Source organism: Lepidothrix coronata, unplaced genomic scaffold (genome assembly GCF_001604755.1).
Source record: "Lepidothrix coronata isolate B3197 unplaced genomic scaffold, Lepidothrix_coronata-1.0 Scaffold3, whole genome shotgun sequence".
Lineage (NCBI taxonomy): Eukaryota > Metazoa > Chordata > Aves > Passeriformes > Pipridae > Lepidothrix > Lepidothrix coronata.
Window position 1 is genome coordinate 12,426,902 of NW_016690183.1, and position 25,764 is coordinate 12,452,665.

Consider the following 25,764-nt stretch of genomic DNA (forward strand, 5'->3'; position numbering starts at 1 on the left):
TCTGCCAAACCTCATTTCCTGCCAGACATGCACTTCAAAGTGTTACAGCATTTCTCTTTAAAGCATTGGTCCATACACTGCTTGTTGGTTGGGGGTTTTTTTGTCTGTTTTACACTGCATCCAATTTATAGTCCATTGCCCTTGGAAGGCAAAAATAATGAGGAAAAGAAAAATATTCTCTTTATCCAACACATGCACATCACAAGGAAAAAATTCAGTGATCATGGAGAAGCAGTTTAATAATGATTGTCTCACTGCAGGGCATGGTGCAAGTCTTGCCATTTGAAATATGTGAATGGCATTAAAGCACAAGAAATGGTTACCAGAAGAACATGCAATTATCTTCAAGTCTCTATAGCAATAGAAAGTAAGTTCTAAATAAATTAAAAAAAAAAAGGTATTCTATTCATTACCAGGGACCTTCCCCAGCAATTAAGACTCAGATGTTTTAGGAAAAAAACAAATTCTTCCAGAAACTTTAAACTGAACTTATGATAAAGGAGCTGGTCAAATTAATATTTATAATGTGTATCCTCTAGAAAGAAAAATCTAAGGAATACATATATTTTATATGAAAAAAATGAACATGAGAAAGCTAGAAAACAGTTGTAATTTAAGTCATATCATTACCTGCCGTAAGTCACTACAGGTTTTATAACTACTCACAGAGGCTTCAACAGGTATCTGCTTGCAAAGTTACGTATTGCTGAAACCTTTACTTTGTTCCAGTATTATCAGAATAACAAAATGGTATATTCAGTAAATTTCCAGATCAAAAAACATTCAAATTAAGCATTTCAAACATTTCAAATATAGACTAATGGCTAATAAATTTTAAATGGATTAAAAAAAAAAATCACAAGAAAGCCTTACCTTCTGCAACACCCCACGGGTACTGCCTTCCTCTAACTCTCTTGCCATTGACTTCAATGATCGTATTACTACCTACCACAGCAAGAGGTAAACGGTCCTACAAGATAAAGTATGACTTTTACTGCCAAAAGATACTGAAAGCATGTCCATGTGTAAACTTGACATAAGCTAGCTTGGGGCTACAACACTGCTGTGCAGCTAACCCCATGTGCAAGAATAGTGATGTTTACTGACCTCTGCCTAGTTTAATGACTTATATATACACACACACCCTTCTAAATTCCTTATACTGTTGTGTTCTGTAAATCCAGTTAAGAAACAGACATTAACGTTACTTAGTAAGCTAAGCAACAGGCAAACCATTTCCTATTTACTTAATCACACAGTTAATTATTTACCAATTCACATTCCCACTGGCTACAAGGACTGTTACTTTGGCTGGATCTTATATCCAGTTTTCAAAGGTTTGGCAAAGAACTACTTCAAGTTCTTGTTTTCAGTTGAACCGAGAATGCCTCCAGTGTATCAAGCAACAAAGGAGCCAAGAGCAGCTTCAAGTGGCTGAAAGGAACAGAGTACAAAGCTAAGTATTTCAGACTTTTGTCTTTGCTTTTATTCTGCTCTTCTCCTCTAGGTTTAGTCCCAGGACATCTTCCATTCGTGATATTTGTGTTTATCTATCCTAGGTGATTCCCACAGTAACCTAAAAACTTAAAAGCTCTTGCAGGCTGTTAAAGCTACTGAACAAACAGAAGCAAGGCTCAAGAAACATGTACAACATGGACTCCGACATAAAAGAACAAACCAAAAACATGAGTAAACTAAGAAGAAGCCTTTCAACAGCCTGACAGTCCTTTTGATTTTCTTTAGTCATTAATCTCCATTAAGGTTTCAGTATATCAATCAGCCAGACAACTATTAGCTGCAATGCACATACTCTAGGCCACTGCACACCTCTGTCTCAAAGACAACCCTGGCCTCCTTCAAAGCTCAGAACCAAAAAAAAGTGGTAGGTGGATAAAAGTCAAATAGTCATGAAATTAAAAAAGTGATCTTTTAGAGTTCATTAAACGAGCTCTCATTCTGAATTTTAGTCAAAGGACTTAGACAGAGGACTTAATAGTGTAATTCATTGCCCCTGCCAAGGAACAGTGACACTTAGGACAGTTTTGCATTTGATTTCTATCTCCTACACATACTGGTGGGCTCTTCATTAATGACAGAATGCTTTTCACACTCAACCCCCCTTGCCACTCCATAAGCAGTTTTTCAAAAGAAAATTAATTTACCTTTATCTTTTTAACAATTTTATTTTCTTCTTCATCATCTGTTTCTGGAAATTCATATATTTTAATTTTGTGTTCTTGGATTTCTTTCATTATCTAAAAAGAAAAGTATTATCTGTTTGAGAAATTCATACTTTATAGTTACTCAACATTTCTTGCTGCAATCCGATTCTCCCTCCTTATGTCTGATATGTAAGATCCTTGCATATTAAGATGACTAAGTTACATTACAAAACTTGCACATGTTTAACACCACCAGGTGACCCCAATGGGTTATTAGTATGACCATCTCTTCTTAAGCCAGGGGGAAGACAGGATCAGAGTCAGTGCCTCACAGCTAACAGAATATTATCCACCAATAAAAAGACAGCAAAAATTAATACCAGTTTTCTATGATGGGACAAACAACAGATTTACCCTAATGGAAATCCTACCTGAATGTGCAAAAACTAATACAACCCTACTTAAGTTCTCAGACTAGTCTCGCAGTTGAGTCCCTTCAAAATATAAAATATTTGAATAGATAACTGCAGGCATATTTCACCCCTTTAAGTTCCCACAATAGCTACTCCTGTCACTCCTTTCCTGTTTCTAACACACCTGAGCATCAGTTGCCTGAAGCACGATCACCCACCTATTTTAATAGAGCTTATGACTGATGGACTGACTCTAGCAGTTAGTTGTGTTGAAAAACGTTTGCAAGCATTAAAAAAAATTTAATAAAAACTGACAGCATCATCAAAAAAGTGACCATACTGTTTTGCTGCTTCATTTGTCTGAAGGGTATTTTTAAAAACAAGATGATTAGTTTTCCAGAATTTTAGAACGGAAAAACATTAGACCATTTAGTTGACAGCTGCACTGCAAAGCCCTGGGGAATATTTCTGGTTCATGAGTTTGCAGTCTTATAAGAACATAAGTATCCAATTCATGCAAGGACTTATTTTCAAAGTTTGATTTGGGAAAGTCTCCCCTATTTAACCTCAACTTATGATAAAGCTGCTTACATATTAAGAAATATTCTGTGTTCTATCATTTTTTCCTTTCATTTTGTCCTCTGATTTTTAATCTTAAATCAAGAGTTTTGCACACAACACCGCTTAATGACATCTTTTCAGAACCTGTGTTCTAAACTAGGACTGGACACAGTTCAATAAAACAAACTTCCTGTCTTGTCTTGTCCTGCTCTGGGTCCTCCTCATCCTCTTCATACAATACTAAAAAGCTTAAATCTACTTCTACTCTGATCATGTAGCTGAAAATAAAACATAAGCCACTTGCAGACACTGATGCCAAATACATTCTACAAATACAAAGACACTACATCAGTTGTATCAATGTTACAATTATCTCACCATCTTTAAAATGCATTACCACAGCCCAAGTCTGAGTATGTATACTGATTCTCATCTAATACCTGAGGTCTCTTTAATAAATACAGTGCATCAACATGAAAGTGAATACCACAACACAATCAATAATACTCTTATACTCTAAAATACATTTTTTTTTAACACACAACTTCTGTTAGGTACCTAACTCTTGAAAGCTCCTTTCCTTCCTTACTGATTTTTATCTCAGCAGTGAATTATTTCACTTGCCAAGAAACATACTGTACTTGAAACCTCTTGCCCTGAGGACAAAACCAAGATTATTTCACCAAGAATTATAATTAAATCTAGAGATATAAATTACTTGGCTTTGCTGTCTCAAGTCATTGCTTCAGGGTTTAAACTTTTCATGTAGGTTACATCTCACCATTTCCATAGGGATCAACTTAATAAATTATCCTATGTTGTAAATATTAATTTTTCAACTCACCTGTTTTTTAAACTGTTGGCATTCCTCAGGTGTAAGTGTGTCTGCTTTGGCAATAAGTGGAATGATATTCACTTTTTCATGCAGGCGCTTCATAAACTCTATATCCAAAGGCTTAAGTCTGAAAAACAGCATTAGAGCTTTGCAATTTTTTATTAATTAAACAAGAATGTACAAATGATGAGATTTGTCCTGACAACTATTCTTGAAACACTGATTTATGAGTGACTGATGACTAAGTGGAAGTCAAAAGGCTACCTGCAACTACTACAGGAAATCCCCTAAATTGTATCATACCAGAGGAATAAGTCATATGTTAATACTACTAGCAGTCACGAGACTTCTGCTAGCTGAAATTACACTCATTTAAGCAAGTGATAAGACCTCTCCTATGAAAGTAGTAAAGTTCGTGTCATTAGCCAGAAGATAATCCCATTTAAAGCCTGACTGATAAGAGTTTACAGCTGCAATTATGCTCTGAAAGTCATGTTTATTATGGTGTTTCCTCTTGAGAGTGGGCTGGGAGATTTATTTTTTTTTTAGACCTTAGATTGCTGAAGAAAATAACTTCTGTGGCCTGTGCACAAATAAAGTAGAAATATCTCATCTCTAAGTTGTTATGTAAAACAAAAAGACAATTATTAAGGTGGATGACAATAACATAAAAACTAAAACAACCATCATATGGGTGTTGAGCAGGTGCGTGACAGTATGTTCACCATCCACGTGAATCAAAGTGGTCAATATTTCCTGCTTGCTGAAGTAAAACCAGAGAGTTTTTGACACATTAATACTTCAAAATTATAGCAAGTTTAGTCAGGCTTAAAGGATTCACTTAAAGGATTTAACAAGATTATTTCTCATATAAAATAAATTAGTATTAGGAACACTAAAACCATATTCATTTGGTACTCAAATTTAGCTGCTTCTCCAAACCATATAAAAATGAATAAAGAAAATGTTGAAGAACACATACCTAACTTCATTTTAACAGTTTCTACCTGCCACTTAATTTCCCAAGTTCCCAACACGTTTCCATTAAACAGCCAATGCTAACGGCATGTCTAGATTATGAGTCCTTTTTTGGTTATCCATTCCCCTTCATATGCTTTCCCACTACTTTGTTCAGAAAAAAAAAACAATCACAGAATATTCTGAGCTGGAAAAAGTTACCTAGGGCAGCAACACCAGGTTGAAGGGCAGCTGCCAAAGCAGAATCTTTCAAAACAAAAATGCTCACCTCAAGGACTTGAGTTTACAGTGGAGACTGAGCAGTAAGGCTTTACATAGACTCCAGAATTGCAGGAAGATGGTGCAATCCATTATCACCCCAGTCACTTACTTGGAACGTTCCCCCTGCCCCTCCTCTCTCTTCTCCTGCTCCCACACAAACTAACTCATCAGTTCAGATGTTTATGGGGATACCAGCTAAAAGCAGTGGGATGCATTAAATGGAAGGACTTAATCTGGTAATTTTTTAAATTTCTGAATTATAACAAGAGGGCTTTTACAAGTGTATTAAGTCATAAGGGTGAGCAGAAGTAAGTTCACCTACAAATGTTTTAATTTGGTGTAAATATAGTCATGCTTTAAGAGTGAAGAGGACACTACTTCACAGGTTACATGCGCTGCTGTCCACACAGGAAACTGGAACAAAGACTGCATGACCACAAAAACCAGGTAGGAAGTGAGCTATGTCCTTTCAGAGAGGGGAATATCTTACAAGAGGAAATGAATGCTAACAGCAGCACCAATTTTCTCTATTACTTTTCTTACTTACATGACAATTCTAAGAATTTATTCCAGTAATTGAAAAACACTATGCAAACCTAGCACAACTTCACACTTTTCCCCCCTAAGAATAACATGAAATACCTGTGCAAGGAACATGCTTTTAGCTTTTAGCCTCACAAATTTAGTTACAAACCTTAGCTTACTGGAAACATTACCTTTCTTTTTCCTTAAGAATAATTTGTACCTCCCACTGATTTAGAAAACTCTAATGGACAAAGGCAGGTGCGGGGTTAAGAGAATTGTCTGCAGAATCTGAAAGTTAGCTCAAAAATGACTGTCTAGCACAAGAAAAGGATCATCATCCCTTTATTTAAATTACATTTAAAATTGATGTGCATGTTGAGCAAAACTGACATTACAAACGTGCACGTTGAACAACAACAAAACATTTAATAAAGGCAAGTCTAAATAAGAAAAACTCCTCCAATATTTCTTTCCAAATTCGGAAGTCTCTGTCCAGTTCAAAATTATTAGACCCATATCAATGCTAGCTACAGAAGCTAAGTGTAAAAGTTAGCAATTTTTACTGCTTGAGGAATATGCTTCAAAATTCCTTCATCATTCCCTTCAACAAGTTTTACTACTTTTGACCTATACAATAGAATAGGCTACTTATCCTCTCCTTCTAGTTTTGAAGGTATAACTTAAGAGTCTCTGATCAATTTAATCAGTTATAACGCCACGATAAAATGCTAGGCAACTAATTTCAGATATAGTCAATCTGTATCTAATACACCCTAGAAATGCAGTTCTCCCCCTCTACCACTAGATAGAAGTCTGATCAAGTTAAAAACTAAGCAGGGGTGCAAGATCACACAATAATTGAAAGAAATCAGAATGCCTATACTGGAATTGTCACTAGACAAAATATTACGTGCCAGGTGAATTAAAGTATGCTTACAAGGATCCATGAAATTTCCCATCTTCAATTTATCATTCAAATTCAAAGGGAGGCAGGAAGAACAGAAAGGAAAAATCCGGTTGCTTGAACTGTGAATCAGTTTCTCCTTCTAATGTGATCAAAAGACATACAGATAACAAACAGACCTGGCACTTGTGAACGTCTATGTATTTTTAGCTGTTAGAATTCTATTTTTCTTGCTGTGTAATTAATGTGCAATTGTGTTTTCTGGTGTTTGGCTTGCTAATGTTTGACAAGCCAAAGTAAGCTTATATTTGAAAATAAGCATGATTTGCAGGCTATTAAGAAAATCCTGTTTGGAACTTTACGTAACTAAGACTGACAAATTTGTATATTTATCTGAGGTAAGAGACAGAAAGAAAACATAAAATACAGTAATACAAACCCATGTCCTGAAGGAGCAATGAAGTATAAACAACACTGCACTCTATTGTCTGGCATCTGACGCCTGTTCACTCGAGATTCTGCATTCAGGTAGTCCTCAAACTTACTGTCAATGTAGTCGATAACTGGCTGCCAGCTGCAGAGGTTACATGAATAAAAACCTGTAAGTTACATTATTTATGTAAAAAAAAAAAATCTCTCTTGGCTAAGAAGTAGATGTTCACATTTCCCCATGGGTTGGCTTTTTGTTGTTACTGTTTTGATTTATTTTTTTTTTAAATTAGGATACTTCAACACTGCACTTTAAGAGACTAGTTCCTCAACACAAAACTGAGTTACAAAGCTCTGAAGATGTAAAGTGTGAGTTCACTGAAAAATCCCTTCAAACACAATCCCTTTCATTGTAATAGCATTAAACAGAATACTTAAGAACAGCAGCCAAAGGAATATGCTTCACTGATCACATCTTGTGATGACACAGAAGTCAGTTCTGCACACTGCATGTGTGGATAAAGAGCCAAATGCATCACCCAGTTTAAAGGGAAAAGCTGACAGTATTTCAGTCAAGTTATAAAGGTCCTTGGAATTACAGTAGTTAAAACTTTTCAGCTAACTGAAAGTTTAAAAGTGTTAATCTTTTAAATGAATGTTGAAGCCTGCATTTAAAAATATGTCACAACGTATTATATCTCACACATACACAAAATGCAATTCAGAATTATCGTGAGAGAACATACAAAGAATTTCTTACCAATTACTATTATCCACAGCATCTCCAAATCCTGGTGTGTCAACTATTGTGAGTAGTAACTGAACACCACCCTCTTTGATTAAAACTTTTGACTGTTCAACCTGTAAAATGAATAAGGTAAGATTAAATTTTTAGCAATTTAGTCACCTATCTGAAACACTGGGAAAAGCATTCAATGAATAAGAAGTCTGGTAAAGAATTGCTGACTCTTCTACTTCAAAGGCATACTGGCTCTGCGTTTTGCTTATAAAATCCCAATATTTTTATACTAATTATTCTTTAAAAGAAAAAGATCATTATTTAAATGAAGTCAGTGAACCCTTTTAAGTATGTAGGATATCTTAGTATCTTAATTTCTGATTAAACAGGAAAAACCTTAACTGGGCATTAAACATGAAGAAATTGCGAAGTTTAGTCACTTCTAAGAAAATGACATTTTCAAAACTGATCCTCCCACCAAGCACCTTAGACACATTTCTAGTCCTGTTAATGTATTTTTAAGAATACATTTATTCTTCAGCTAGCATAATGCTTGGGAATGGAACAATTTAAAGCGATGGTTTCCTGTTACAAACAGATTGATATTGGAAAGTAATACAATCTAGCTGCAATCTGCTGAACTAGACCTCACATGACCATAATGGATTGGTTCCTGTGAGCCCAAGTCACTGATGGAAACCTGGCTCAGAAGTCAACTGCATCAGCACAAGGCTGATGCAAGATCTGGGTGTGGGAATTCATGCCTCCAGTTGTGACCACCCATCTGCAGCACAGCTCAGTCACCTTGCAGTAAGCACGTCAAACAGATTAAGCATGTCATGACAGAAAAAATCTAGGCTAAACAACACATGGACTGCTACCTCCTACCTACTAATATCTCAGTAATTATTGATAATGCCAATGTCAGGTGTATCTGCCTGAGAAAGTGCTGTATCACTGTTGTAACAGCCAGTGATGCACAGTAGTAAGAAATTGCAAACTCATGTTAGCATGTTGGCTTCTTTCCAATTGCTCACACATTTAATCATTGTTTTTTCCTTGATACTAAAGTAATTTCTACTAAATCACTAGTGACACTGTTTTCTAGATGTGGATTCAAGAAATCAACTGTGAGCCATCTGTCTAGAGCCACACATGAGTTGGCACACAGTGACGCCGCCTTGGTGCTCATTGCTTAACTTTTTTTAAGTCTCCCAAACCTTAATGGGGAAGAGAAAAAAAAGTTCTATTTAACTGGATGAACACCTGCAAGAACGTTCACTAAGGAACTTTCAGAGAGAGTGGCAACTTGGATAATAAATCCTATCTGGATGGTCTCTTGACCAGTTCAAGACTTGAGAGAGATCCTATCAATGCTGCTTTAGCTCTTGCACATCCCTCATTGTCATATAAGTGAAACAGACTCACAGCCACACCTGCATATTATTGCAAACACTCTGCAATCGCTGCTTATGTGATGCAATGTAAATCCACAAGATAAAGTGACACCCTGCAGAAAGACAAACTAAATCCCTCTTGCCCAAGTAAAAAACACTGAGTCTAATTCAGACCAGACTATACACGAACACAGAAAACAGAACCTAACTGCAAAGAAGGCTTCATATTTAACCTCTAAGTATGCAGGATGCTATTTTTAACTATTCATCAGTAGGGATCCTACCCAAGTCAGATCAATCCCTTTCACTGTTAGTTCTCAAAAAACTGGCTCAGCTACACTATGGCTGCCTATAGCAACCAATCATCATGAGTTGGCTCCTCACATAACAAAAAGACAGGAAAAAAACCATCAGTAAGGCAGATTCATGAAACAAGTCCCCAAGACTGGGCTTCCAGAATGCTAGTCACAGAAGAATCCAGGTTGGGCTGGACTTCAAGGCCACCCAATTCAAGCTCCTACCTGAGCAGGCCTTATTGCAGGTTAGGAAGGTGAAAAAAAACCCCAACCAAACAAACATAAAAAACCCCCATGCACACAGCAGCCTAAGACACCACCAAGTTACTCTTTCACAACTCTTATCCTTCTAAAAGCATACAGTTCAAAGCCATGAGAACCTAGGAATACATGCAGTGCTTTAGAAACTTATGTTTCAATCGTGGTGAGTGTATTTCCCCCCTCCTCAAGAGTTCTATAGAGAAATTTTATTGTACACAATCAATGCCAGAACCCAAGACAGTAATCCCCAGCCACAGTCAACTCAGCCAAGAGTTTACTACTCACAAGCTTTAGCACACAGGAGATTAACTTCTGATTCCTTGCATTCTTTTTGCTATCTTGTATATAGTAACCACATAGCCCTCCTATCACCAAGCTCTCTGAAAGTATAAGAAATCCAAAACACTTGTAAAATACTAGAGATGATAATGTTAAGAGATGTATTCTTGCCAAGCACTACAAAGCATCAACTTTATTCTCCAGCCCAAAAATTCCCAGCAAGAACCATTAAATTATTATGTACTCGTGAAGGAATGCTTTTACAGAAGAAGCAATTAATAAAATATTATCTTGAACCTATGTTTATAAAAAAGTAAAACAAAGGTCAAGAGATCCTCAGAAATGCCACACCAAACATTTTCCCTGATTCTGTATGCTTGTAAAATATAAGTGTGGCTGAATTCGTGAAACCACCTTCTGAAATATGGTCTGCAGTAACTGAATCTCTGCAGGCAGTGCTAATACCTCACTGGGTGGTGAGGATTTACATTTTTTCTTACTTTTCATAAGTTCACATAGGTTTCTTGCTATCAGAGTAGGGTTTTAAAAAAACTATAGAACAAGAAGCATGAGCTGATCAAATGAAATGTCCTGTGCTTGTGCTGTGGACAATTAGACATACACTTTAAATGCTAAGTTCTGCTGGTAGGAGACAGTAGATGAAGAACCTGCCATAAAGCCTCTGCAAAGTTGCATTTTTTTAACCCAAATGAATGTGCCCATATATGGTCAAAGGCACAGAAAGCAGCAACATCTGGAAAAGATCCAAAAAATCACTGTAAACTAGTGTAATTCACAGTTAAAGTATCCAACTGCATCCTATCATCTGATTTACAAGTATTCCCAAGAGATTCATGGAAAACATTAGTTCAAGTCTTGGAATTTAAAACTTTTTAAGAAAAGTCTCCTCCAAACAGCCATTTTCCCATGCACTCTAGTCAAGTGGGTCACACGGGTCTCCTTGGCAGTTACTACACAGCATTCACGACCTGATGTTTGTTACAGCTCAACTGCTTTTTAGCATACTCCACTTAATACAGTCAAACAATGATCGGAGAAAACATATTTCATACCCCTTCATTTCTGAGTAAGTTTTTCTTTGAATTCATTTGACTTCAAATTACTTACTTTTAATTGTTTTTCTGTGTTTTCCATGAAATCAATACGAAGGACCTGCCTCAGAAAACAACTTCAAACTGCAATTGGCTTTCCAGCCCAAACCACAGCTCATATTTATTAAGGAGAGAGCCTCATACAATTCCTGCTCAATAAGTTATTCCCACCATATAAGAGTAGGTGATTATTGCAATGAAGGTTTGAGGATGCTCTGTTGGCCTGTCTCATCTATACTCTACAAAATCCTTTCAATCCTCAACTTAAAAAGGTTTTCACTGGCAAAGAGTTCAAATCCAATGGATCCAAACAGCAGCTCCAACTGTTTATTCTTTGATTTGACTGGAAACACCTCCATATCATACACATCGTTAGTAGCACACACAATTTTCAAGGCTGTAGGGGAAAACAATTTTATCCCCACTTAAACATTGACCCTGAAATAAGACAGCTTCAGTTTCCTTCTTAAAATGCTACACTTAATGATTTTTCATTCATCCTAAAGAACTGAAAGCACCATAATGTTGTACTGCAAGTATATTTAAAAAATACCTAATAGATAAAGTAACCAGTAGTTTCTAAAGGGGAAGATGGTCTTTAAGTGTACTTCATCCCAATCATATTATTTTCTAAGTTATATTAGACCCCAATTCACTACTGAAAATAGTTTTGGCTAGCTCTCGGCCACCCTCAAGCTTTAGCCCACACAGTGGAAGTATGGAAAAAATGCAATGGCTTTTCAACCTGGTCTCTGTTCAAGTCCTTTTCTTTATCCCTCTCCAGTGCCAAAAAAAAAAAAAAAAAAATCATTAAGTGAAGCTTCCTGAAAAGGATGGGGTTTTTATTCAACCAGTAAATTAATAAACCCCCCTCTGAAGGTCAGAATGAACAGATCATCTAACATAAAATGCCACCTAATATAAGAAAGTACTTAACTCAAATTCCAGAAACTCCAGACAGAATTTTTTTTTTTTTTACATTGATGCACCTTTAACTAGGTGAGTTACCTTTGAAAGATGTCCTGGTTGCTTTTTTTTTAGCTTCTACTAAATCAGTGTGCAATCACCAGTAATGAAATCTGACTACATTTCTCTTTCAACAAAAAGTCACCCTTCTACTTAGTTTTCCAACAGTCACTGATTGTTTCAGTACTTAGCATATTATACCAGAGCTTAACTATTTGCAAACCTCTTCCATCCCACTTAATATCGCTTTGAACCAAGTACATAAATTCAACCTTGCTAGTTCAAATAATGGTCTGATGTCCCTGCTAATAAGCTTTTAAGTCCATTTTGTCGCAGTACTATGGTTATACATTAAACTGATAAAATAGCCTAACAGACATTACTAAAGCTTAGAAAGTATTAATACATTGTTAATAGAACTCAGAATGTTCAAAAGCTTTCCTCCAAATGAAAAAAATTATATTCTGCAATGAATGCATTTTGCAACAGTATTCAAGCTTTGATGTTGAGCTAACTGACAAGCAATACCATTTAAACTTCCTAATATGAGTATAACTAACTTTTTCCTGGTAGTGTGGTAATTATTCTGTGTTCTGAGATTGGATTAAAAAAAGTCTTACCCAAGACTCCAGGCAAAAAAAATCCCAGAGGTCCCACAAAACAGTAAGTTCAGTGGATCACAGCATTGCAGCACAGTTATTTGATTCTACTCAATTAAAAAGCACTCTATTTTACAACATCTGTTTAGTGCCTTGCCTACCCTCCTAACCCAACACAGGGCTTAATCACTTTATGACAACTCTGTCATTGCCCAGTAACTTCAGCTACAGCTGACGTGGTCTAAGACCATAATTTTGCAGCTGGAAGAACTCTGTTGAACAACAGCAGCAATGGTGAGCACCCCCAGTCCTCATCTCTACAAAGTTAGATTGTCACAAGCTATCTTCACCAAAATCTTAAACAAGGGCACATCAAGAGATATAAGCAAAGCTCACACATCCTTATTCAGCTGCTCAGCTGTGGAGGCAAAAAATACACCACTGAAATGCAATGATTTCCTAAACTACCCATAAGATTATTATTTCTTAGTATGAGATAATTGCTATTTTTAATAACCTTTTTATAATACAAAGAGCATGCTCCTTTTCTTGAGAGAAAATATAATTGATCAGTAACAAGTTATCACACAAAATGAACGGATCAACTTCAGTTTTCCAGTCTTTGACTAAATATTTCAGTTGCATCACTCACTCCCAGGAACATCTTTGCCTATCTAAGTCTTGTCCTTAAGGTCAGACGGGTTCCCCTTCCCCCAGTTCTGATATGTTCTGATATGTTTTAGAATAACAACTTTTAACAGGCATATGAGGTACCACAAAGGATACGGTCTGAAGAAGGCTCATGGATACTTGGTCCATGAGGTCCTTGCACTTCAGTCAAATCCTTTAATACACACAGTCTCTAAAAGCCTGCCTTAAACAGTCAGGGGTTTTAATGCACATCTATCTATTTCTACAGATTTACTCAATATGTTAATTGATAATAAACACTACATTTTCAAACAGGACTGCACACATGTGTTTTCTAATGTACAGGCAGCACACAAAGCCCTGCAGGACTCCTGCATTTCAACAGCCCACAAGTTTGAGAACCTGGAAGTTTCCTTGCTAAGATGCACTGAGAGACACATTGAATATTTCTTAGTGGTTCACATCATATGTGGATGTATTTTGAAATATAGGTGCTTATGTAACAACTGTATCTCCTTACACTACTAGATTGAAAATCACATTGTTCAAGCTGTATCTTTCCCCCCCGCCCAAGACATACCTGTACAGTCTTTTTAATTCTGTGGGAAGGACCTGGATACTCTGGGGAATACAGTTCTGTTAAGAATAATGAGTTGATTAATGTTGATTTTCCCAGTCCAGATTCACCTAGAAGAAAACAGAACAGTTTCAGTAAAACCAGGAGTATCATCACATTAAGTATAAACATTTAGATCTACATTCCCAACACTCTCAAAACATAGTACCTGAAAACATGCACTGCACTCTAAGGCTTTGAGAATCTTTTCCAATTTCATCTTTTCCAATTTCAAGGAAAACCCTTCAAATCCAACTGTCACATTCTATAGACATTAATTTTTCTGATCACATTAAGTACTGAATGCACTTAGCACTATGCTCCCACTACAACACAGAGAGATGATATTACATTAAATTTTGTAAACAAGATGATATGGCTTCTTACCATAATGCCAAAGCAGATTAAGTTATCTCCTTTATTTCAAATATTATTTGACAGTGTTATTGTCAGGGAGGGGAAAAAAGAAAGGGGAACGGTTAGGAGGTGGGGGGAGGGAGAAAGACTGAGATTAGTTTGGTCTAACTACTAAACCCACAAGAGATAAAATGAAATTTCAAACTATGTGGTTTGCCTGGGATTTTGAGTTTTGTTGGGCACGGAAGGGAGAGCGAATTTTGGTTTTTTTCACAATTTGTTCATGAGCAACAATAAGTCACAGGCTTGCTAAAGAATCTAGAGACACTACTGTCATGAAAATCCAAGCAAATACAGTTACAATTCCCACAGCAAAGATTATCCTCCATTTACAGCTCCACAGAGACAAGGTCAGATCAACTACTTACTACAGTATTTTAAAAGACAAGTCTTTTGCTTAGTTTTTTACTGTAAAGAAACTACTTCAACACAACAATTCACACTGGTACAAGAACTAAGGAAAAAAAAGGTATAAAAACATTATGCTTTCTTTCTTTTTAAGTTTCATATGCAGTCTGTCAGTACATTGACCTAAAGAGAAACTGTCAAACAGAACTTTGCTTTTAAACTAACGAATTTGGAGGCTAAGTCCATACTTTCACTGAGGGAGGAGAATGGGCTGCACTGCCTCCACACTTGAAAAAAAGAAATCTAACACACTAATCGCTCCATCCCCAACAAATATTGTGCTGATTCAGAGACTAAGAAAGCTTCAAAACTTGTCTTGAGGTAAATGCCCTGGGTTATGGCTAGAGAGTTACAAAACAGAAACCATTTACGAACCTCAGCAGAGAAGCCCCTGTCTCCACTGTAATAGCTGTCTCCAGTTCATACAGCAACTAGCTTATACACATCAAGCCATCTCGATTACAGCAGTGTGGCACAAAGTCTGTGCAGCACCGAACAGAGCAATCTGATTAACTATACTGTAAACGGATTAGCAGCTGATGAAACACTGCAACCAGAGCTCCTGCCGGCTGTCTACGCTATTAGCAGTGCTTGTTCTTCAAACCCCACCCTCTTGGACAGATGAACTAACCCATGCTGAGAGCAGGGGCTGGCCACAGCCAGGAAGATGGGCTGTAGCAGCCAAGGAAAAAGGAGATACTCCTGTTATGGTCTCAAATTAGCAATGCAGGGAACACTAACCCCAATAGGACAGCTTCATGTAAGCCAGAAGGGACATGCCTGCCGACAAGCATTTCACCACTACCCTATATATTTTGCCCTTTTCTGTGGTCAGATGCACACTCATGAATTATGCAGTAAACCCAGTGTCTCAAAGGGTCTGGTTGTAAAGGACACACCTTTTCTACTCTGCAAGACCTTTAAGGTCACGGTCAGCTGCATCCAAGAGGCTTCCCTAAGTTTGCAACAGAAAGAAGCTTCTGAAAAGCACAACTTTATAATCTTAGAGGTGCAGCCATTTTGAAGCTTAACTTTCTCCATATCACAACCTATGACGTACATATCATTCCAGTTAAACTGAAGCGTTTTATTCACCCCACTTAAGGCCTCAAGAAGGTGGTTCTGACTTCACAAGGTACAATTCATATCCTTTCAGTGAACTTTGCTTTTTAAATTGACCATAATCTTGCAAAAGGCTGTCTACTACAATATTGAAGAAAGATTTGTTCATCAGATTCTACTTCAATATACAAAAATAATTGTCCCTTCTCCCTTCTATTAGGGTTATTGCTGATCTTAACATGCTAAAGAATTTAAAGTGGGAAAACGTTGAGAACTACTTCTCCTGAAAATCAGTGCTTGTCAAGTTGCTATTGAAATTCAACATACGGAAATAAGATTTTCAGCTTTGAAAGAATGTGATGGAAAATCAGCAGCTTGCCCTAGTTGGCTCCTGCAGCTGTGGTACTCCATACTAAGCAGTCCCTGAACTGCTGAACATTACACCCCAAGAGATTCGGGGTTTGTTCCCCTACTCACCCTCCACTACCCTGAGGGTTGCAAGGATGTGAAGACACTTTTGAGCTGAAATTAGTGAAAAGACAAGTACGCTATGAATATGTCTGCACCACTTTGTTCCCAAGGGTGCCCAGTCTCCTAGACACTTCTGCCTATGCTAACTTTAATCAGCCGATGCAGATTATAACACTTTAAACTGCTTAACTGCTACGAGTAATTGAGGCATTAGATGTAAGAGTTTTCATCAATACACCAACCCTACATGCAGTTGTGCCTTAGAACATGTAAGGGTCAACACCTAAGATGGTAATAAAAGGTTATAAAATTAAATTAAACAACTGCACTGAAATTGTAGGTAAAAAGCAGAACTGGAACATTCAGTATTATTACTATGGTGAGTAATGCTGCTTCCACTGTAATAAAACAGGAATTTCTCTGCTGACTACAGTGAAAGCAAAATTAAAGAAACCAAGTGTATCAATTCTAGCAGTGAACAATTCTAGTTGCCTTTTTGGGCATATTAAAATATTCTGAACTTTGCTAGAAATATGGTAAGAAGGAGAAAAAAAAAATCACACCCAAAACAAATCAAAACAAATGATCACCAACCCCCCCCCCCAATTCCCAACCAAACAAACACAAACATGAAAAAAAAATCCCCAAACAAAAAAAACCCACCCCCCAATTCCCAACCAACCAAACACAAACATGAAAAAAAAATCCCCAAACAAACCAAAAACACAACCCTCTGTCCTCCCCACATACAACCTTGCTCAACCCAAATTCCCCTGAAAGGATTCCCTTCTGGAAAGGCTGAGAAATCACCTTCCAGAGATGCAACAGGCTGTGAATATGATTAACAAAACCAGAAGGGAGAAGGGAAAACAAGTGAAATTTAATTTGCCTTAACACAAACAAAAAAATACATCCCAAATGAAATGCATCTCCCCACTTTCAGTAAACATTTCTGATGAGATTTTGCCCTTTGACCATTGCATGAACTGGCAAAAAGATGCAATATAATAGAACCTCTTCAGCAGTAATAACTTCTAATCACTCAATGCATCATGTTGCACTTAGATCTAGCTGCCTAATTTAGAGTGAATGATTTTTAGAAATGTCCTATGCTGTGTTTTAAAAAGAAAAAAAAAGACAAACTTTTATTTTGCAGGGTAATCCTGAATCCAAAAGGTTAATTTTTTTTAGTATCCAGGTACTGCTTTTACCTTGCCCTTGATCTCCCACTTAATGCTTCACATAGGCTTCAAGTTCATCTGAATAAATAGTGTTCTTTTGCTTCATTATTTTGTGTCTCATGTTTATCAGCAACTTAGTGTTTCAGAATGTTAACATTTTATCAAGTTGTTTTTATAGTCACATTCAAATACATGGAGCTGGCCACTCTTATTGGTAGAAATGAGCACGCACATTTACGAACATACTTCTGTCAGTCTTGTGAAGGAAAATTTTTGGTCAGCCCTTACAGGACTAGCAAAAGTTCCAACCCTTCTCAAATCCATGGCTGTACAAATTCTGGAACTTTGCTTATACACTTAGGTTAACAATTACCTGTTGAGCATTAGCATCTTTATACAGATGGCCCACAGCACATCATTTAAAATTAACCCTGGATAGCAAGATTTCTTCTTCTGTGAACAAAACTCTTTTTTCCTACACAAATGAGACAAGCTTGCAACAGGAAAAGGGAGATCAAGGAAGAAAAAAAAGTAACACCAACACATTCAGTTTTCTCTTTTATGTCTCAAGCATACCTATCTCAAACATATTTCTGGGGATCAAAAGAAACCACTGGCAACCACTAAAATGGTTTGCAAACCATGGTAATAGTCTCCAGAATAATACTAAGGCAAGTACATATGGGGAATTAACAATTAAAAAATTGGAACAATGACATACAATCCATGTGAATGGAGGACAGCAGTGCTCAGGCAAAAAAAATAAATAACTAGCTCAGGTTCTTCTCAACTGAGCTACATAAATCTTTCACCTTCATTTTTAAATCACTCCCTGTAAATGAACCAGAAATCCTTATCTGTGATAACCAGTTAGAAAACCTACTCACAGCTAACTTGGTTTAGTTTTTTCCAGTTCAACTTCTAATGACTTTAGAAGAAATTCGGACTGCCAGCATCTCCTCTGCATGATAAGAGAACTGAACTGTGATCCTTAATCTTAATGATGCTTTTTTCACTGTTCATTGCTGTGGCACATAGAGAATGTAGCATATTTCAACCTCCTCCAACTGTTCATTTTCTGCCATTCATACTCAAATGTTTCCAATATAAGTGGACAGGAAGTCCAGTCCAACCCAGCTTACAGCTTTATATATAACTTCTGTTGCTGCTATTTCCTGATTCATATATTACCTTTCTTGATAATGCATGACACTACGTCTTCTAGCTACCACATCATTCTGGAAATCCAGAATCAGTTGTCTTCTATATTTTTAGGATCTTGTTTTCTAAAATCCAAGCCCTGAAGCATGACTTACATTCTTAGATTTATGACTCCATGTGAGAGTTCATCAAACATATCAAATGATCAAGGTGACTAACCAGTATTGAACATTCGTCAGTGTGCTCTCTGCATGTTTCACTTCCTACTTCTTCACTATAAGTTACTCTTGAAGAAATCACCAGAAGTTTTTCTATTCTTCACCAACAATTACTTGTCTCTCTACCAGGGAAAGAGTATTTCACGCTTATGCCCTGTGAGACAACTGCACCACTGGGAACACGACCACTTGTGTTATCTGTACGTAGGAATTTCAAGATGCTTTCCCGAGCTCCACGTAGGAGTACAAGACTGCCAAAGAACCACTCATCTGCACAGAAAAGACTTCTGGTGATCATAGAAACCAAGACTTCAGTTAAATGGCTCAAAGTGGTATGCTCCGTGTATTGTCACCAAGAAAATGAACCAGACTTTGTATCTATTAACTGGAAACTGTAGGAACTGCAGATTCAGAAGATGCTAACTCTGATGAGAGAAGGTAACTCATCCTAGTGGGACTTGCAGCTTATTAGAGACACAGGTTTTCTACAAATTGCACAATTTTTTTGAAAGCTTCCACTGCATTCTAAGTAGTAATCTGTATTTAGAGTTCCTTGGTACAGTCAAACATAAGCTGCAGTTGCTTCGCTTCTTGTTCAGAATGACGACATCCAACAATATGTTTCTTCTGTGATGAAGTGCATTTGATGGTGCATTTGATAGCCCTAAAGAGTTATTACAAAGGGATCAAATTCAACTGAAAAATGCTGTACTTCCCCACAACCTACATATAGAGAATGTTTACATCAAAGCATATTTTATTTTTAGCTAGAGAGTCAGGGTTTTTATTGAATTTTTCTATTTTATAAATTCTAATTATTGTGACAGTTGCTGCTTAAAATATAATTCCATGAGTTTGATGCTGATGACGCAAAGAGGGGTGAAAAGCTTGTCAGAAGACATAAAAAATAATGCATTTCAGCTTCTTTCATCCTTGTACAACTCACAGCTTATGTGCATGACAGCACCTGCAGCTTTATGCAAATGTACAATGGCTTTGATGGTACTGCAACACACATTTTTTGCTTTTATACAGAAGGGAAGCTACATAAATAATCAAAGAGCCTGAACTACACTGAATGGTATGAAGGAACCATCCTCTTGCCGAGGGGGAATGATTCTCTGCCATGTCATTATAGACAACCACAAAAACAGAGACTATAAGATGTTTTTAATTTTATGTCTGATTTTAGAAGCTTTCGTAAAGGCTAGTTCCTGTCTTCAGTGCTTTACTAAAAACAAGCCAACATTTCAATAAACATGCAAGAACATCCAAATGAAACCCATCAGGAGGAGGTAGGAGCAGGACCATGCTGCTCCCACATATCTAATCTTCCATGTAGGATGGTGTCATATGAAATCTTGCAAAAAGATCAACTTTCTATTTTCTAGACATCTATAAAGGGAAGAAAGCCAAAGCTCCACCATTTCACAACTTGAATCTAAAGCATAAATTATGGAAGCAACATATGTTAGAGCCACAAAGCTGCTCCTAGCAGAACAGAGTAACAGGGAAGTCTAGCAGCAATAAATTCACTTCTGCCTATCAGCAACTGCATCAACAAAATTTCAGCATTCAGGATACAGTAAGGCAATCAATTTTCTTACAGTGAAATTTAAAGTGCAATAACTGAGGACAGACTCTTGGCATATCATTCTTGTCATCGATGACATTTAAATAGTTCAGAAAAGCCATTAGCAAGGAGGGGAAGTATTCAGAAGAATACTGCAACAGATCCTGCATAACATTTTCCAAGTACTTTTGTTTCTCCTCAAAGCAGAAGCAGGTCTAGCTTTCTACAACTGACAGATCAAAATAGCCATGAAACAATGACTTAACTTCACAGGTGAAATTTTGGCTACTGACAAGAGAAATGGTTCCCTACACCCAATCCAACTCTTGCACTAGAATTCATAATGCAGCACTGTGAGACACAAAGTGATCCAGCAATTTAGAGCTCTAGGGGCTTCAGAATGGGAAAATGAGGGAAAGACACCACCAGAGATGAGGAAAGTCAAATACTCTCCCTTCTTTTTGCAAAGCAGTGCAAGTGTAAAAACCTGCATTTAAAGCTAGACCTCCTGTCTGTCACAAAAGAATCACCAATAATTCATAAGTCAAAGAATTTGTGGCACTTACGACAAAAGTCACAATTTCCCTAATTGCATATACAGGCTTTGCTCTTGATAAACAGCATGTCTGCAAAGTAGCCACTTAAAATAGGACATGTTACCTAACTTAAATGAGGCAAATAAAGCAATTTTTCAGCATTTTAGAAATAAAGTTTTCTTCCAGTAAAACCAAGGAACCAAGCCCACTTTGTTTTTAGTTGTTAAACATTGCTACAGATGAAAAAAACATCCCATGGCATTGGTCCACTCACATCTAGTACCAAAACCAGCTGAAATGCAACAAGCTGGGCTTCAGCATCCAAGCTTGCATGGAATTACAAGCCCACAATTAGCAGCTGCGGTCCAGGCTTGCCAAAGCTTACCTTGCTTTGTTTTCTATGTTAGGTGAAATAAAACTCCTGTGTCTGATTAAGCTGTAGCCATACTGCAATGCAGTTTCAGAGACATTACAAATAACAAGAAGTTGTCAAAACTGACCTACATGGAAAATCTGAATGCACAAGCTCTCTGTGAAATAACTGGGTTAAAGAATTCAACTGGAAGTGACAGAAGCTACAGAGCTCCAGGACAACAGATCTTCTATGGTTAAACCTCGTAACCAGGATATACCTCGAATTTTCACAGGCTTTGACAAAGCCAAAACAGAGAGCCTTCACAAGAGAAGAAAAAAACCCACATTGCTTCAAAAATCAAAGCAAGAGGAACAAAAAACTGTTGTGAAAAATGCTAAAGAAGGACACGCTGCTTAAGGCCAAGAAAGCAAACATCTGAGACCAACACTTGGAAGAATTATGCATCTAGGGAAAGCTGCAGAGCTGGACTTACTCTCTGGAGGCAAATACAGGGATAAATATAATTGATTAAATTCCCTGATTATATGAATTCTTAAGAAAAAAATAAGAGAAAGATGACAGGAAAACAAATTTTTTTATCTCTACATTACTGTTGACAACCAATAGTACAGCATTTCCAGTACATAATTTCTAACATTTGCTGACTAAAGAATGAAAGGTGTATTAATGAGCAGATCACAGATTAGTCACAGTAGGAGCTTTCACTACTTAGACAGAAACAAAACCCACACAGGGTTCTGAGATGCAAATGAGAAAATAAGAAAGAGTGACTGGGTTTACTTAAAGACTAAAATACTTGGTACAGATACAGGGTCAACATCTCTGAGACTGTATAGCTTGCATTTTACTTAAGAACAAGAAGTACTACACATCAACTTGAGCAAAAGGAGAGAAAGGTGAAGTACTTTAGGCAGCATGTTACTCAAAACCCCACTCAACCGATACATCTGAGGCATGAATATTACAACAAATTCCAAAAGCACAAAAAATAAAATTTTTATTTACATGGAACCTAATGACTCTCTACAGAAGAATACAAAGAGCACTTAGATATGATTTAATCAACACTGCATCAGCTCTTTCCTTGAAAACTAACACAGAAACAGAATAAAAACTACTGGAAATAACTGCTGAGTGCTCTTACAATATCCCAGGTGAGACATCCTGCTATTAAGCAAATCCACAAAAATTTGTCAGAGGACTGAACTTAAAGGATTTCTAGTGCTAGTCAAAATTTCTTTCAATACCTTATACCTTGCCTCTTGATGCCTTCTCTCCTTAATGTCCTTGGAAACACTTTCTCTTGCAGGGAGCACAAAGCAAACTATGTTATGACAGAACTCTTAACCGGCACAAGTGGCAAGAGAAAGATACAGATAAACTAGACAGAATTCTGCAACCCTACCTCAGTGATATGATTTTTGGGGTAATAAGGAATGAAAAGTTAGGGCAATGTTATTTGCAAGTTAGGATAATTCCGCTTCTTAATATTTGGTCTAGTGTTAGCCAAAAAGGAGGAAGAGCATTGCAGGGATGTGCTCTCCCGGATACACCGCTGCCAATTTTAAGCAACCTTGGCAAGATACACAAATCTGATTCCTCAGTTACTTGGGGGTGGTTACATGGTTTTGTTTCCATAAGACAGCTTCCACTGGAGTCATAAAAATGGGTATTTTCTCTCTAAAAAAGGCCCAGGTAGGTTGGAATAAGCTCATGTCAAGTCTACACCCTTTATAATATGGTAAGAACTGTTTTATTTAAATGCCAAGCCACTGCTTCCAAAACACAGCCACCACTATTCAGTTTTCTAGTAATTACTTAGAAGAAAACTGAGCTGCTTTTGTAGCCAACAACAGAAGCAGACATTCACAAAGCTGAAAGGAAGTGGACAGGTCTGAAGATAAGGTGATATCCTAAGACCTGTTTAGCGTGCTTGCTATGTTTTGCAGCAGATGAGCCTGAAGGACAGACACGGGAGGTGGACCAGGACTCCTTCTGGAATTCCTGCCAGCTAGAGAGGACAGAGCACAGAGCTAAGAATGCAGAATCTGGTAAGTCATAGGCTTGTCCTTTACCAAAGGTGAGGATGATATGCATTGTGAGTTCAGTTAAAAGAAATATAAAACATAATTCTTAGAATATTTTTGCACATAAATTCTTAAATCATTCAGTCAAATGCAATTAAAAAAAAAAAAAGACAACAAACAAACCCCCAAACAAACGAATGACAAAAAAACCCCACACCACCAAAAACCCTGACTTGATAAACAAGTGAAAATCTGACATGCTCTTTTTTGTCTCAATGCCTGCTGAGTTGCAGCTTTTGGTTTCTGCTCTTCCTGGCACTGAGGTAGCAGAGAAAAGTGGTGAATAAATACTTGTCAACAGTCAGCTTCCTCTAAATAAGCAACTTCAAATAAATTCCACGCTTTTTCAGCAGTATGTCTCCAAGACGTAAAACAGAGAAATCTTGCAATTCTCCTCCACTGCAGTGTAATGGTGTCTCTTTAAATTAGCCTTTCTCATACAAAATATCACAAAATCTCACCTCATCTTCTATTTCAATATTTATGCTACTCTAAGGCTGAGTTTCACTGCGGACTTCAAAGTTTCTTGCTTTTATAGTTCTAGAAGCACATGAAACAGTCTAATTTCTACATTCCCCAAGTTAGAATACGAGGATACTACTTTTGCAGTACCATGGTTTTTCATTTTATCTGAACTTCAAAATCTGAATTGAAGAACTCTAATGTTGCTCTCCCACAGCAAAAATCTTCCCACTCCTTATGTGTCATCTTTAAAAATTCACTGGAGCAACTACCATACTCCTATTCAAGTTTGTTGTTCAAAGTGATATATTATATACATGTTCCTCCTGAAATAGTAATTCTACTAATTGGACTATAAAGAAAAATTAAGGTTCGGTAATGCATGGAAGGCCAAGTAAGACACATCTGATTAACGTGTACTTAGTTATTCACAGTTTAGCATATGTGAAAACTCCCCATTTGACAAAAACTTTGGGAGTCATTTGAAAATGCATACAAATAAGATTTCCATACCTCAGGAATGTTTCATTTGGAAACACACATCCTGCTTTGGAAACACACAACTAATTTAAAGCCAAGACTGTGCTAAAGGATGTATCATTTACAAACATTTAAGTTGCACTTTTAAAACAAGGAACAAATACTTGCCTTCATCCTACACCACACTGGGCAGCAGCTGCAACAACCAGTGCTTAAAAAAGAGTGTCAACTCAAAAGCACATTGCCAAAGAGTTATGTATATGCATTAACATCACCTGATCTCATGCATGACTTCAGCTGATTAGTGCTGTGTGTTGTGCTCTTCCCCTGAGCTCTCAAAAATTTCAGATACATACAGAATTCACAAAATACAATATTTAAACATATATTTAGGAATATGTTTTAATTGTTTCCTATAAGACTGACTTGTGCATAGCCTCATTAAGTATTTTTAGTAGGAAGGCATCCAACTACAGTAGTCAAAATTCTTCAAGGAGAAGTATCTCAGACATAAACAGAGATCCTTTATTACAACCACAACATTATATAGTTAGTCAAGACCAAACATTAGTCCAATGCAACCAAGGCTCATTTCGACAACTTTCTGAAACAAATGCCTCACAACTGCTATATCCACCAGTACTGCTACTGAAAACAAAATTAAATCCCAGCCTACAAACCACCCCTTCCTTTGCAATGACACAAGATTTTCCTTTTGCTATGCTGCAAATGGACATAAGACTAACCTTCCTTGCAGCTCCCAGAAAACACTCCAGCTGGATTTGCACACTAATCCAATTTGGACCAAGAGCTATTATTCTTTCAGCAGCAGCAGCACAGACTTATACCAGGTTAAAATCTGAACTTCAGCCTGGAGGAACAGCTGCTACTGTTGGATCACAGTTTTTCCTAATTAAATCAGAAGGACACTTTATGAATGCCACTGAGGACATTTTGCTTTTTCAAGTACTTAAAAACCGTGAAGAGTCATTTCCGTCCTCTTATGTCATGTACACCCCCTACATCAACCAAATTTTCCCATCCAAGCATCTTTAAAAATGGTTGTCCACTATATTAATAAACAGCGTGAAAAGAGAATTCTAGCATCTGTAAAAAACACAAAAGATTCAGGGGGGAAAAAAAAAAGAAAAAGCTCTACAGAAAAACTAGTCAAAAAGGCTGACCACACATGGAATGCAGAGTTTAATTTTTTCCACTTTCACTTTGTTCTGCTTTTCATTAAACAAGAAAACCTTTAAAGTTTTTGGTTGGGTTTTTGTTGTTGTTGTTTCAGGTTTTTTTGTTTGTTTGGGGGTCTTTTGGGGTTTTTTTGTTTGCTTGGGGTTTG

General features: G+C 37.0%; 1 protein-coding gene across 3 annotated transcripts in view; it reads right to left on the minus strand.

Moving 5' to 3' along the window:
- Nucleotides 1-25,764, minus strand: part of SEPT7 (septin 7) — a 78,494-nt gene that overhangs the window by 12,402 nt on the left and 40,328 nt on the right. For all 3 annotated transcript variants that reach the window (XM_017822206.1, XM_017822220.1, XM_017822212.1), the window contains exons 4-9: nucleotides 13,949-14,055; nucleotides 7,829-7,929; nucleotides 7,079-7,213; nucleotides 3,981-4,098; nucleotides 2,163-2,255; nucleotides 874-970 (exon numbers count right to left, since the gene is read on the minus strand). In XM_017822206.1, coding sequence (XP_017677695.1) covers nucleotides 874-970; nucleotides 2,163-2,255; nucleotides 3,981-4,098; nucleotides 7,079-7,213; nucleotides 7,829-7,929; nucleotides 13,949-14,055 — 651 coding nt within the window. The remainder of the gene's footprint in view (nucleotides 1-873; nucleotides 971-2,162; nucleotides 2,256-3,980; nucleotides 4,099-7,078; nucleotides 7,214-7,828; nucleotides 7,930-13,948; nucleotides 14,056-25,764) is intronic.